Source organism: Lethenteron reissneri, chromosome 24, assembly GCF_015708825.2.
Source record: "Lethenteron reissneri isolate LAM-NWPU_2019-01 chromosome 24, ASM1570882v1, whole genome shotgun sequence".
In the NCBI taxonomy this organism is placed as follows: Eukaryota; Metazoa; Chordata; class Hyperoartia; order Petromyzontiformes; family Petromyzontidae; genus Lethenteron; species Lethenteron reissneri.
Window position 1 is genome coordinate 9,776,825 of NC_083802.1, and position 14,626 is coordinate 9,791,450.

General features: G+C 43.4%; 1 protein-coding gene across 1 annotated transcript; it reads left to right on the forward strand.

The window, feature by feature from the left end:
* The first annotated feature begins 3,860 nt into the window (after positions 1–3,860).
* Positions 3,861–14,389, forward strand: LOC133346553 (dentin sialophosphoprotein-like). The gene is made up of 5 exons (XM_061558196.1): positions 3,861–3,955; positions 5,404–8,412; positions 10,517–10,678; positions 12,101–12,273; positions 13,449–14,389. Exons 1-5 carry the CDS (start codon positions 3,895–3,897, stop codon positions 13,503–13,505), a joined length of 3,462 nt encoding a protein of 1,153 aa, XP_061414180.1. The 5' UTR covers positions 3,861–3,894; the 3' UTR covers positions 13,506–14,389.
* Positions 14,390–14,626: the final 237 nt, after the last annotated feature.

Genomic DNA, 14,626 nt, shown 5'->3' on the forward strand with positions numbered 1-14,626 from the left:
ACAAGTACTGTATCAAACAACACACCAAAAGCGTGTACGAAAAGCACTTTGCCTCTGTGTGTTTTACAAAAACCTTCATATAAGTTCCTGAAAAGCGAATGTACTTTTGTCTAAGGTCAGTCGCTCACATTTGGTGCCTGCCAAATAAAAAAAATATCGCATAGAATGGGATGATGACTGAAGATAAGAGGATCACAATGCAGATATTTAGGTATTGCATCATGATGGCTTTTGCAGTATGCACAAAGGCCGAGTGCTTTTTAAATGTATTTGTGTGTTGTTTGAAACCACGATACTATGCACGCCTCCACACGACACGCAAATTATCCGTTGCAGAATCGGAATCTGTATTTATCCGGGAGGAATCTGATGAGCTATGAAGCACTGATAGGCGTTCAAAGTATACGAAAGTAAGCGAGTCACTAAAGATACATAATAAACAAAGTATATCAATACAAATTGCATAAGTACTATTGCCGGCTGCATCCTCGCTCCACCCTGGTCCTGTTCACTTTGAGTCATTCTGCAAGTGTGCAGTGACGAGTGGCGAGATGCAATCCGCCAATTATGAAATTGACTCCTGATTACTGTACTTGGAAAGTGAACTTTTCCGCAAGATAGAACGATGAATAAAACTTCGACATGAGTCAGGATTTTGGTGCATCTAACTCGGTAATTTTTTTTCTTTTTGGAAAAAAAAGCAACCGAGGAGGCGGATTACACATTAATTCACGTCGGAAGCTCGCCAATGATCCTAAACTAATCTCTAATATGATTTTGGACTACTTTTAGGATGTATATGCTTCCAAGACAATAAAAGACAGGCACATTATTTTAATTTGTGATTTTGATCAAAACCAGTCCAGATAATAAGTTAAGTTCTGCTTTGACTTGCATCGGATTTAAAATTGGCATGAAACAAATGAAAATAAAACAATTCACCAGGGAATGGTGAACCGGCAGCTGATTTTCATAAAAGAATTTAGCTTTGAATTCAAAAACAATTATTCCAGACTGTGGAGGAAGCCTTGACGGAGGGGGGACATCCGGCCTCTGTGTTTGAGGGGTAATCGTAATAATACTGTACCTAGAGCCGGTAAAGCTCACATTCGCACCCATTCCTTTTCCTACTCAACAACAGTTACGTACACAGCATTCTCAATGCAGTCTCACTGCAGCGGAGGCGGAGTGGAGGCGCAGTGGTTAGCGCGTTGCACTTTGAACTCCTGCCATCCGAGTTAAGAGTCACTGCCACGGCGAACATCAGGGGCCCACCTTCACCAATTACCCAGCGTGGTGAAGTATGGTGAAGCAAGCCCTCTTGAGCAACACGGCGAGGGAAACAAGAAGCCCTTATCCAGTAGTGGCTTGACATAGGGCCATAAATTAATTCACGTTACAGTCTATGAGCATCAGCGTGTAATTACAGGCAATCAGGAATGTTATTTAATCGTGAACCGAGATACAGGCTGTTTTATAATTGTATTTCAACGTTTGACTCAAACGCACCGAGTCAAGAGTATAGGTGGGCTCTGTTAAGCTAACGTATTTAATGTCCCAGTAATGTGGACATTAATGTGATTTCTTTTTAAAATGATGATCTCATTCATCTAGTTACATCAGTCACATCTAATGCGCACTGACGACGATGACTGGTACAAAATCCAAGAAGAATGTTCTAGAACGGCTAGAAAGGTAACATTCGGCACAAGTATAATCCAGTCTGTGCTTAAAATTTTTGTTTATGTGGCCCGCAAAATTACCGAGAGGCTGGTGTTAGCTCCTTATTAAATAGTTATGTAAATAATAATAGGGTTTTTTCCCTTTTTTTCTGGCAACAAAACTGAAACCTTTTTACAAGGATCCAAACAAAAAACATACTATGATAATATTATTATTATATTTTGGTACTGGCAAAGGAGGTTTTATGATGTAGATGCTCACCCCAAGCCCTCATTACTTTGATAGTGCATTGTCTTTTAGCCTTTTGGCGTCCTCTGGTCGAGCACCAATTGGGTCGAGGCTCAAAAGAAAGCCGTCCCTTGGTGTGGACCAATCAGTTTGAAGGACAATACATATATTATCATAGTATGTTTTTTGTTTGTATTTTGACTGCAAGTATTGTGGTTAATGCACACATGAATCCTTGTAAAAAGGTTTCAGTTTTGTTGCCAGAAAAAAGGGGGAAAACCCTATATTTTGGTACTGGAAAAAGAGGTCTTATGAAGTTATGTAAATGTCAGTGTTGTTAGTGTTATATAACTGCACACATTGTTGAAATAAAGGGGCACCCCATGCCAACGTTGGCGTGGGGGTTGTTATTGACGGCCTATGTCAGGGCACTGCTGTAAAATCCATTGTTGCGCTGACCTGTCATCCCCCCCCCCCCCCCATACGTATTTTATTACAGGGAAATTAGAGTTTTCAGGTCCACGACGTACAGCCGTTTCAATACGGGCTTTGTAGGATGAACGTTGAGATGTATAAGGGTACGGGGTGATCAATAAGGTCTGGATTGGTCTCTAATCAGGTAGGGCACTGAGAAGGGGTTGACAGGTATGAAGTGTAATCAGTGAACCCCACGACCCGCACAGAATCCCTGGGACAAGCCCTCATCCAGCAATAGATAATAAAAAAACATTCCACGTGTGACCCGTAAGCTGCAAAATAAACCCTCCGAGCAAGATCCCTTCTGAAACGTGAACAAACAAAAACTTTCAAGACTTTGATCCACATTTGTTTTGGGATGGAGCCACGTGATATTTTATTGTGCCACAATGTGTTCATCTTTCTCTTTAATGAAATTCGTCAGCACGTGGCCACGCTGTTTCAAACTGGTTGCAATGTCCAACTTGGGCACTTAGCAGCCGATTGTCACTGGCATACTCTTAGATTTTTTCGATAAAGTCACGTAGGTAAAAAATAAATAATAGAAATAATTATTATTTCTATTATTTTAATAGAAATAAAAATTATTTCTATTTTAATTATTTATTTTTCACCTACGTGACTTTACCGAAAAAACCTAAGAGTATGAATTCTTGCAGTCACGAAAGCTTCAAATCTAGAATTGTCACTGACATAGTTCGGACAAACCAAGTTGCGTGTAGAAGCCTGGCATGCCCGACTGCGGTACGAGGCGTAATGACGTCATCACGTCACAACGTTGCCACGCACAACACTCAATCGTTTGTTACGTCATTTTCAACGATTCATCGGCTGGGTGACGTCATCGCAGACTTACTGTGACGATGACGCCATCGCACATACGAAAAGTAGATTTTTTTTATTTTACCAAGGGCCCACTGAGCCACACAGCTATTTTGTTTGAGAAGCGACCTGGCCACAAATAATTAGCTCAACAAATTGACTTGTCATCACGGGAACATTTATAGCAGCCAAATACTTTAAACGCGTGACGTTGATTCTAAACGTGGAGTGGAAGAACCGGAAGACCCGGATCAAAACCCACGCGACTACGGTGACAGAGAGACGCCGCAAGCCCCAAATATACAGCAGCAAGCAGCTGTCAGGGTCGGGATCGAACCCACGGACCTCCCTCTGCACACACCAGAGGCGAGGCAGTTCACATCCTCGCCACGTGGCCGCTGGGCGTCGTCACCGCAACAAACTCTCGCGCACGTGGGAGGGGGAGCGATGACGTCATCGTCAAGTCAGAGCAATGACGTCCTCACCAAGTCGGAGCGATGGTGTCATTGCCAAGGCGGACTCGCTGTTTGACGTCACAAACCTTACAACTCACACCCCAGTCCCTTGCATGAGCATGACGTCATCGAGGTGTGTGTGTGTGTATATATAGGAAAGGCGTGGCCAGTTGGTTGACGTCAGAGCCAGGGCGGAGGGGGCGTGTCTTGTTGCGGGCAGGTCACGTGGATGGCGGGAGGCGCGTGGCTCGCGCTCGTGTGCGCGGCGTTCGCTGCTGCGCTGTGGCCAGGCAAGACTTAAGTTTATATTTAACAAAACATTTAAATCTGGGGGAATTTTTTTTTTAAACATTGCCGCGTTTTTAAAGTGTCGCGTAGTTTTGTGGAAATAATTTTAACTTTACCCCCGCCCCGTTGTAATGTTTTTTTTTTTTACAAAAGTACTGTCGATAAATTTGCCTCAAACGATGGTGATACGGTAACGTGCAATTAATAGTTGACAGCGGGCGGGGGATTAAAACAAAGTTTAAGTGAAATTATTGCACGAAGGCGTCTAAAACATGTTGGTGTGAACGTTAAGTTGTATTTGTGTAACGGTAAAATCGTCTGCTACTAAAGATAGACAATTTATATATTAAAAATGGTTAATTGCGCGCCTTTTAATTCAGCCCACTGCTCTAACGAGGAGTTAAGTTTATAATACGAAGTTAGAATCGCATTAAAAATACGCGTCGCTTTTAAATATTTTTTTTTTACCTGCGTTTCAAGAGTAATGCAGTTGCCGACTTTAGACTCGTAATGTTGAAAGATGTTCAGCGGGTAAACTTTTAAAAAATCAATTTAACCGCCTTCATGATGACGTTGAAAAGAAAGGTTTAATCGATAAGAGATTCGATTTTCTTCAGTCGATGGGTTATAGGCGGCTCGTCGTCGTCGTGGTTATTTGACCACTTCTCCACGGGAATATATCTTACCCCTTTCTAGGATTGGATTTTAGAGTGAAATGCTATGTTTTGGTTTTAATTAATTACAATTTTAACCAAGATTCGATTCGGTTTTACTGATAGCGCGCTCGGAACACCGTGACGATTTTTTGTTATTTTATATTTCACTTCTTTTGATGTACTGTAAATCTTGACTTAAAGCTGCAGGAATTAATATTCTTTGGGTCTTTCTGTAAAGTCACGGAGATGGATCAAAGAGTTTCTGGCTACCATCGTTCCTCCTGACCGACGATCCGCTTGTGTTGTGATCGAACCGTCGTAGTTTTCTGTTATTTTCTTTGAACCATCTCCGTGACTTTACCGAAAGACCCAAAGTAAAAAAAAAAAGTACCGTAAATATTTGCATCTTAACAGTGTCTTAGAGATACTGTCGTATCAGAACCATAACATCCGAATTATTACAACTCTTGGAATGTACTTGGTCAGTGCGGGTTTGTAAAGGTGGGGAAGCATGGGAGCATAGTTATGAATGTACAATACTACAGAGGGATATTTTTTGCTTTATTGTTGGCTGTAATCCCACTCATAACCTGATGTGAATGGTTTTCGGCTATCCAAGCACTGTCCAGGCGCAAACCTGCTCCGCTTCCGATGTCGAACCCATTCCCGACTGATTTGGTCCTGTGCTTTTAAAGTTAAACGGGGTGCTTAGTTGGCTTGGTTACTGCTCAGAAGTTAGGTGTGTTTGTGTTTACTGTTTAGTAATGATTATCCAATGATTTGTTGTGTTGCAGCGGTGATTGTGGTGGGTGACCGCCCTACCACGCCAACGCTACCCCCGAATACTCGGGCTACCTCGGCGCACCAACACACTTACGCACACACTACCATCATACAACAACACCATTCCCCACAAAACCCGAACTTTCAATTTACCCCTTCATCTAGATTTGCTAACACACACCAAAACACTAAACCAAACACGTACATTACCATAATAAGCCAACAACATAATACCGGACCAATTATGCCACACAATCCTAACACTCTCATGCGCAGCAACACAAAATCTACCATCACACCTCAACTCACTAATGCACAGAAACACACTAATCCAAACACACGTACTACTATTATACACCAACAACCGAACACACATCCTATTACACCACAACTTACTATCACACATGGTACTCTGGCACCCCTACAGCCTGAAACCCAGGATACCATCTCACATGCACACACTACCATCATACAACACCCTAACATACACCCTATTACCCCGCAACTCATGGATACACATGGCACTGTCACACCTCTGCACCCTAATACACAAACTACAATCTCAAATCAACACCTTAATTCTGACACAAACTCTACCATCACACCACAACTCACAAATATAGATGCCAATAGCTCCGACCAGCATCTGAACGAAACTACACATCAACATCCAAACACACAAACTGAAATCACAAACCAACACACTGGCACGCATACTGATATTACGCTCCATCACCCATCTGCAGTTTCCGTGACGACGGGTAGTGTGTCTATAACTCTCGATTTTTTCGCTTCCCCGGACGGATTACCTGTGCATTCCCATTCTCAACATTCCCAGCCAGATTCAAGGAATTCCCAGCCAGATTCAAGGGATTCCCAGCCAGATTCAAGGGATTCCCAGCCAGATTCAAGGGATTCCCAGCCAGATTCAAAGGATTCCCATCCAGATTCAAGGGATTCCCAGCCAGATTCAAGGGATTCCCAGCCAGATTCAAGGGATTCCCAGCCAGATTCAAGGGATTCCCAGCCAGATTCAAGGGATTCCCAGCCAGATTCAAAGGATTCCCAGCCAGTTTCAAGGGATTCCCAGCCAGATTCAAGGGATTCCCAGCCAGATTCAAGGGATTCCCAGCCAGATTCAAGGGATTCCCAGCCAGTTTCAAGGGATTCCCAGCCAGATTCAAAGGATTCCCAGCCAGATTCAAGGGATTCCCAGCCAGATTCAAGGGATTCCCAGCCAGATTCAAGGGATTCCCAGCCAGATTCAAGGGATTCCCAGCCAGATTCAAGGGATTCCCAGCCAGATTCAAGGGATTCCCAGCCAGGAGTCAGGGTTTCCTACCTCAATTTAAATTATTCCCAAACAGACCCATCAAATTCACAGCTTCATTTTGGAAAGATTGAGTCTGATTTAAGAAATTCCCAACAAAATGTCAATTATTCCCAGATGGATATCCCAAATTCACAACCACCTTTAGTACATTTCCATCCAGGCATATCAAATTCCCAACCAGAGTTGAAAAGTTCTCCACTCGAATCTTCAAATTCCCAACACGATTTGAGAAATTTCAAACCAGAATCATCGCATTCCCAATCAGATATCACAAATCCTCATCTGGGTTCTCCAAATTCTCGACCCCATGCAGCAACTTCTCAACCAGATTTTAGAAAAACAAATTCGCAACCAAGTGCAATAATTTCCAGTTTGGATGTCCCACATTCTCCACCGGCCTTGGGAGTTTCCTCCCCAGGTCTTGGGGTTTCGGAATCTTCCATCAAGAATTCTGAGTGGGACTTGCAGCCTTCCCGAGGGATTGGTGTCCAGTGGCTAATGGGCAATGGAAGATCGTGGGGGCCCAATGGGGAAGAGAGGGCCGCCATTGTGAATCCACACACACTGCCAACGGCTGGCATCAGCAGAGATATCCGTGAAGATGTTAATAGGGGACTCGGTGATATCAATAGAGACGTGAGTAGTGATAGCAGTGATGGAAATGGGAGTAGAAATATCAATAGACAAAGCACCAGTAATATCAGCGTGGGTAATAGTGGTAATAATGAAACCGATGGAGCCATCAATAGTGATATCAATAGAGGTAATATAAATAGAGAAGCCAGGAGACTGAGTGATAGCGCAAAACAAAATGGTAGTGAAAGCAATAGCGATAGTAATAGTGATAATGGTAGCAATAATAGCAGTAGCGACAGTGATAGTCACACTATCAGGAGCAGCACCAGTGGCAGCAGCAACAGTGATACCAGTATTTATAGCAGCAGCAGTGATGGCAATACAGGAAGCATCGCCAGCATCATCGGTAATAGTGGTAGTGATGGCGGCATCACCAGCATCAGCAGCATTATGAACAGTTATGGCGAACTTGGCATTGGCAGGATCAGCGATAGCACTGAGGAAGACAGCAGAAGTAGCATCCGTATTGGGAGCAGCGGCAATGATGGGAACAGTGAAGACAGCAGCGATAGCAGCACCAGTGATAGATTCCCCACCAGCATGAGTAATAGTAGCATCAGCAGCGATGGAATTCCCACCAGCACAAGTGATAGCATCAGCAGTGATAGCATTAGCGCAAGTGATAGCATTGTCACCAGCACCAGTGATATCAGTAGCACAAGTGATAGCATTAGCAGTGATAGCATTATTTCCAGCACCAGTGATAGCAGCAGTGGAGGTGGTAACAGTGGTGGATACAGCAGCAGTAGCTCTAGTGGTGGAGACACTGGCTACAGCAGCAGCGTTATTGACAGTGGAGATAGCAGCAGCAGAGAAAGCAGTGAAGAGAGCAGCAATAGCAGAGGCAGCAGCAGCTTAAACCATAAAGACGGCATTGGAGACACCACCACCAGTCGCTACAGCAGTGTGGACAGCAGCACCGTTGGCAAAAGCAGCAGTGGAGACGTGACCACAAGCTACAGCAGTGGGAACAGCGGCAGTGGCCGTGCATCCTGGACTCCAACCCAAACTTTCCTGCCATGGTGGGAGCCTCATCCTACTGTCGCCTTTGGTGAGTGCAGCCCCTGTGGGTTCATAATATACATATAAATTAATTAAGAATGCATATGTTGGTGTCATAACCAAGGTCTGGTGCATCATGCATTCGTAATTTCAATGTCAGTAGATAGAATTTGGCCATTTTAGACACTTGACCGCATGGGTTTCATGCCTAGGATCCAAGTGCTGTCTCATGGGTTCATAATGGCCTTGTTCAGTTCATGATTGGTGTCAGCTTCACAATACCATATCTGATGTATAATGACATTGTAATTCATGGCTATGCCAGATTTATAATAGCCCTGTAAGGTTCATAATGCCCATTTTCTGTTCAAACTGCCAGGTTGGTTTCATAGTGGCATTGTAGACATGGAGCCAAGATTGCTGTTCCTTGGTTTGAGCCTTGGTTGACAATAGCCATGTTTATAATGGACATGTCCACCTCACAGTGGCTGTCTTAGGCATTGAGCCAGCCCCAGTGAGTGCAGGGTTCAAGCCCTGGGTTGGGGTGTCTTGGCAAATTTAATTATATGGTCTTACTGTTACTTGCCAATCTTTGGTACTCTGGTTAGAGTAATGCATTGTTACTTTCCAAAATTGTGCTCCAACACAAGGACTTCAATTAAATATTACTTTCTCCAGATTGAATTTGACTTGTGCTGGTATGGGCATCTGTTGTCACGGGATGAAGAAAATGTAATTTGGAACTCATGATTAGCGGCATTACATCGTGCCAGGGAAGAATCCTGGAAGTTGCCCCAGACCCCATTTCAATTGCCTCTTATCCAAACCAGATGCACAGCAGGTTTTGAATGGCCCGCTCGTCATGTTCATCGCATGTGAAACCACTTTATATACTGGAACTTTTCCAATTTGTCGAAAACCAAATCTAACAAGATTTATAATTACCGAGAAGTCAAGAACGAAGGTGGTATGTACGTGACATGTGGACAGCTTGTTATTCTGCGACGTAATATCTAGGTTAAGAGGAAGGAAACGGCCATTATGAACCCAGTTTATGGGACAATGAGCCATATTCTTGGGTCTTTCGGTAAAGTCACGTGGATAGGTTCAACTTATCTACGCGACGAAAGCTTTAAGTCAAGATTGGACAGAGCCATTTTGACGGGACTTGCCATGCGAGACGCTGAAGATGGCGAACGATACCAAGCATCGAACATAGGCATCAACCGTCAGTTGTGAGGATGCCACTAGATGTATAGATATTAATAAAATAATAGATATACAAGTATGTTTCCCCACATACAAAGTAAACAACCTTTAGGTTCATGAGTTTGTGCCTTCGGGAACAATATTTTCCAGCAGTATTTGTTTAATCAGGCAAACTCTAAACCAGTTTTACTTCGGCTCATCACCAGAATGTGACCTGTTAAATGCTGCTGTGTTGTCGTCATTGGTGTCTGGGTCAAGACCATCAATTCGCTTCACTTGGGAATCCGGTTTATTCATTGGTGGCTGAAATAGGTATTTGAACCCAGGATCCCAAGTTGTGCCAGTAAAATGCTTATTAAATGGGTGATTATGAACCCATCCCCACAAACAGACACCCATCACAGGGCTTGAACTCGGAATTTCCATGTTACTGGCTTGGATACTCTTGACACACAACCCTGGTCACATCAGAGCAGAGAGGGAGGCTGGTGTTTTGCCCCAAGGAGTAAATTGCCTGAATGCTGTGCCTGTGTGTAAACTCTGAATGCGCCTTTGTGACATTAATTATATATTAAAACTACTGAAATGTAATATAATTTTTTACTTCTATTTCACCAGGTTTGACTGGTGATTTGTGTTCAGCTATTTTGGTGTGTGAGTGAATGTGGAAATGAGTGGATGGGCCAGTTAGTGGGCGAGTAGGTGGGTGAGAAAGGTGGTGAATGTGTTTCGCTGTTTGGCCGGTGGGTCCAGTGACTGGGGTGGGTGTGAAGTTGGGTGGGTGGGTGAAAAGCTGGTGAATGACTTGAGTTTGTGGGTGAGTGCAAATATGCATATTTCAGTATGTATGTTTGTATAAGTATGTGCATATGCGATTGTATAAGTGCGTGTTTATATGTTGGTATAAATTATATATTAATGCACCTCTTCCTGTCGTACCACAGACTCCCGTGTCTCCCATCGTATGCTCACCCCATCCAGCCCAGAGCCTCCAATCACCTCCAGTTCCTCCCAGCCTCCGTCAGTTGCCTCCAATCACTCTCAGCCACCTCCATTCACCACCCTGTCAAGTAACCTGATTGGCAATAGCAAAGCATCATTGAGAGGTAAGTCTAGGATGAACTCTTCTTTTCCCAAAATTATAACAGTCGAGCATTTGTACACACACACTTGTGATGACGGTTTGTTTTATGTGCCTCTCCGTTTTCTTTGACTGATGTTATGTTGGGGTCAGACCGGTAATTAGCCTGCCACAGACGACTGGAAGGTTTGACTAATCGCATCTTATGTGCAACTTCCTGTGGTTGGCCACCATTACCTTTACAATGGCAGTATACTGGGTAGGAACCTAAGAACCCCTGATGAAGACTGCATAGGTTGTGCAAACGACAGCCCGGCAGTCAAAACACAAGAGAAAAACAACTTCTGTTTGTGCTCGGCAGTAGCGTTTTGATATATACACGTGCACTTGTCTATATATAAGCAGCGCTATGTGTGTGTCACAGCATTTACTTGAGAAATTGTTGTCATGAATGGTCCAGTGAAAGATAATTTCGTTCATGAGAAACATATGGGATTGTGTTTGACCTATGTACAACCTTTGACCTAGGTTAAAACCCATCACCTGGTAATCGCAATTAGTGATGCACTGCCTGCTGGTTAAAATGTATTATTGTACTTCCTGTAAAAAATCATAGAGGGCAGAGGTCGCAAACGGGTTTTGATTCCTTACCCGTACCCGGCCGCACCAGGGTCGCAAATGGGTACCCTACCCGATACCCGGCTACCCGTACCCGGCCGGGTATCGGGTAGGGTACGGGTACGAGTACCCGATTGCGACCTCTGGGATGAAGCCATGTTGCAGGCGCGGGTGGGTTGATTCTAGGAACTTGAATTGTGAGAAGAGACAAGACGTTGGGAAATGAGTGACAAACGGTTACTCACCAGTGACTCACGGCCTACCCGTACCCGTACCCGGCCGCACCAGGGTCGCAAACGGGTACCCGTACCCGGCCGGGTACGGGTATCGGGTAGGGTACGGGTATCGGGTACCCGATTACGACCTCTGATGGAGGGTGGCCTGTAATAAAGACAGACATTTCATTTGTCAGTTATTGGTGAGTGGCTGTAGAGAGTTTGTGCAAGTGGTACGTGTCTGTCAGTGGTCAGTAACTGGTGATTGAGGAATTGTCTGGAATAAGCACGCTAATGCACTGTAATGACTATCTATGCAGTACTATAAAGCATCCAATACTATGGGTACGTACGGTGCTAAAGAAGTTAATGTATACATACATATACATGATCCACTTTATAGTATAACATTCATATACCGGTAGAATCACATACATGTCATACAACATGCATGCACTGGAGGTGCAATAATATCGGAGCCAACCCTGCGTTTGGTTGACTACGGCTGCAAAGTAAATGGCCGTGCTTTGAGATTTTGAGCCAGCACCACTGAGGAGCTGGGGTGGAGCCCTGTGTTTAATTCTAATGTTTGTATTGATGTGGTTTTGCTTGAGGCCGCATGGTGCCAGGTCCTCTGCTCGTGCTCCCTCTCTGCCTGCTCGTGGTGGTGGTGCTGGCTGTAGTGGTGGTGGTGGTCACGCGGCGTGGATTTTTCCAGCGACACCGCTACCATCGCTTCTTCCTCATTCCAAGAACAGCACGGAACCAGCAGCACAGAGAAGCGCAGGCAACAAGTGCAATACAAACTACAACACAACCACATGAACCATAACAAGCACACAACTGCTGTGATTTGTGCAGCCACAAATTACAGCACTAGAACAAACACATACATCACAATACTGACCACAAGCTTCAATCACAGATACCATACTAAAAACCAAAAGTACCACAACAACCATATAAACCACAACACAAAACACGGTCAGATTAAACACAAGTACTCCAACAACCGCTAAATATACAACAAAATATCGTTGCAAACGGCAACACTACAATCAGATCAACACAGATGACGACAATCATTGCCACAGCCAACACTATCAGTAACAATATAAGCCACACGTACATCAATCACCACAGCGTAAACCACAACTTGAACTAAACCATATTTTCTCAGCATGTAATTTGCATGATGGAAAATAGTTTAATATGCTGAGGGTGATGTGACTCACTAAAGTTTGGGAAACACTGAACTAACATTACAACCTCCATGAATACAATTGAAACCATCTCCACTACTACCACCATAAGCCTTGAAAACCCAACCACAAGACTCGCATCTACTGCTTCCAAAGCACCCTGAGAATGAGTTGACTGGGTGAGTGTGCATGAGGGATTGGGTGAGTAAATGCTTGGGTAAAAGTGAGTTTGTGAATGATTGGGTGGGTGAGTTGTAGACTCGGGGGTGATTTGTTGAGTGGGAGGGTAAGTAGTTGATTGGATGAGTGGTTCACTAGGTGGACGAGGTGAATTATGACTACATGGGCGTGTCTGGCTTAGGTGAATGGAGCGGACTAGGTGGGTAAGTAGATTGAGTAGTCTTCTTGGTTCTTTCGGTAAAGTCACGTAGAAGGGAAGTAATAAAATAATAAAAATAAAACATAATAAAATAATTCTCACGACGTTTCGGCCACAACGCAACACCTGAGGACGGCTGCTTGCGTCATGGCCGAAACGTCGTGAGAATTATTTTATTATATATTTTTTTTTATTATTTTATTACCTCCCTTCTACGTGACTTTACCGAAAGAACCAAGAAGATGAATCCCTGCAGTCACGAAAGCTTTAAATCGAAATTTAGATTGAGTAGGTGAGTGAGTGGTTGACGAAATGGATTGACTTGGTGTGTCAGTGGTTGACCGAGTGGTCAACTAATGAGTCATTTTGTTTCTCTGTTAGGACTCGTCCGTGGAGGATATCCCCTTTGTTCACCTGTCTCCGTCCACCACCGTCTAAACATAATTTCTGCCTTGAAGGCTAGCTGCATTCTCAACTCCTACACAGTGAGAGCCATCCTCACACACCAGACCAACAGCAAACAAATTAATGACAAAGTTGAGGGCCATATTTAGGCCGACTGTCTTAAATGAATATCTACACACCGACTTTGGTGTGCGAGGAGTTTGGAAGATAAGTTGACGAGTTATTTCAGGTTAATGTCTAATTTAAGTTTGAATTGTTTGTCTGAACGTTATTGAGAATGCTGAATAAATTAAGTGCATGATGTTGGGTGTTTTGGGTGAGTTTTTGTTCAATCTGGCATGAATATTCCTCATTGCATAGACAATTTAATTAAGAAAAAAAGTTAGTTTACATTTTCTAGTAATGTTAAATGTAATTGGCAAAATGACACTCGTAAACTCGAGGAATGGCATTTCATGTCAATATCGAGGGCCCATTTTGTCAATGTTGCTTGTAAGATAAGTGTAGATAAGACTTGAACTATTCTAAAACTATTTATTTTTAATCACAACAATAATAACTTTCAACATCACTGCCCAGAACCATCGTCACTACCATCAACTATTCCACATTCGCCACCATCACCACCAAACTATTTGATGCATGCATGACGAGCATAACGTGATTTTTATTTCTATTCATAACATACCCTCAAACAGTATTTAATGCTAATGTTCTTATAATTTGCTTTGTCTACATTTAACACATCTTATTTAATGTATTAATACATTTTACCTAATCAGTATTGGACGTGGATTTGTTAGCACCGAAATAGGCTCTGGTGGTAAGGGGGTAAATTAAATATGTAGCTTGCAATGCAGTGGGCTGTGGCCATTTGTATAAAGGGTCAACGCGGTGAAAATACTAAAGGTTATGGATAAGACATGACCTCTAACCCCTTATGGAACTTATGTAGAATGCTGATTTTGCAAACATGTCGCAAATTAATTCAGTATGCACCATTGTGCAGGAGGGGGAGAAGAATACTATGCAATGTTATACTGTTTTAACATTTGTATTTCCTGTAAACTACTGTGACTGTACATGCACAGCCTTTTGCCATTCCACTGATGGAATGAGGGCCTCCCCTAATGCTGTTTAGGTCATCGCAAATG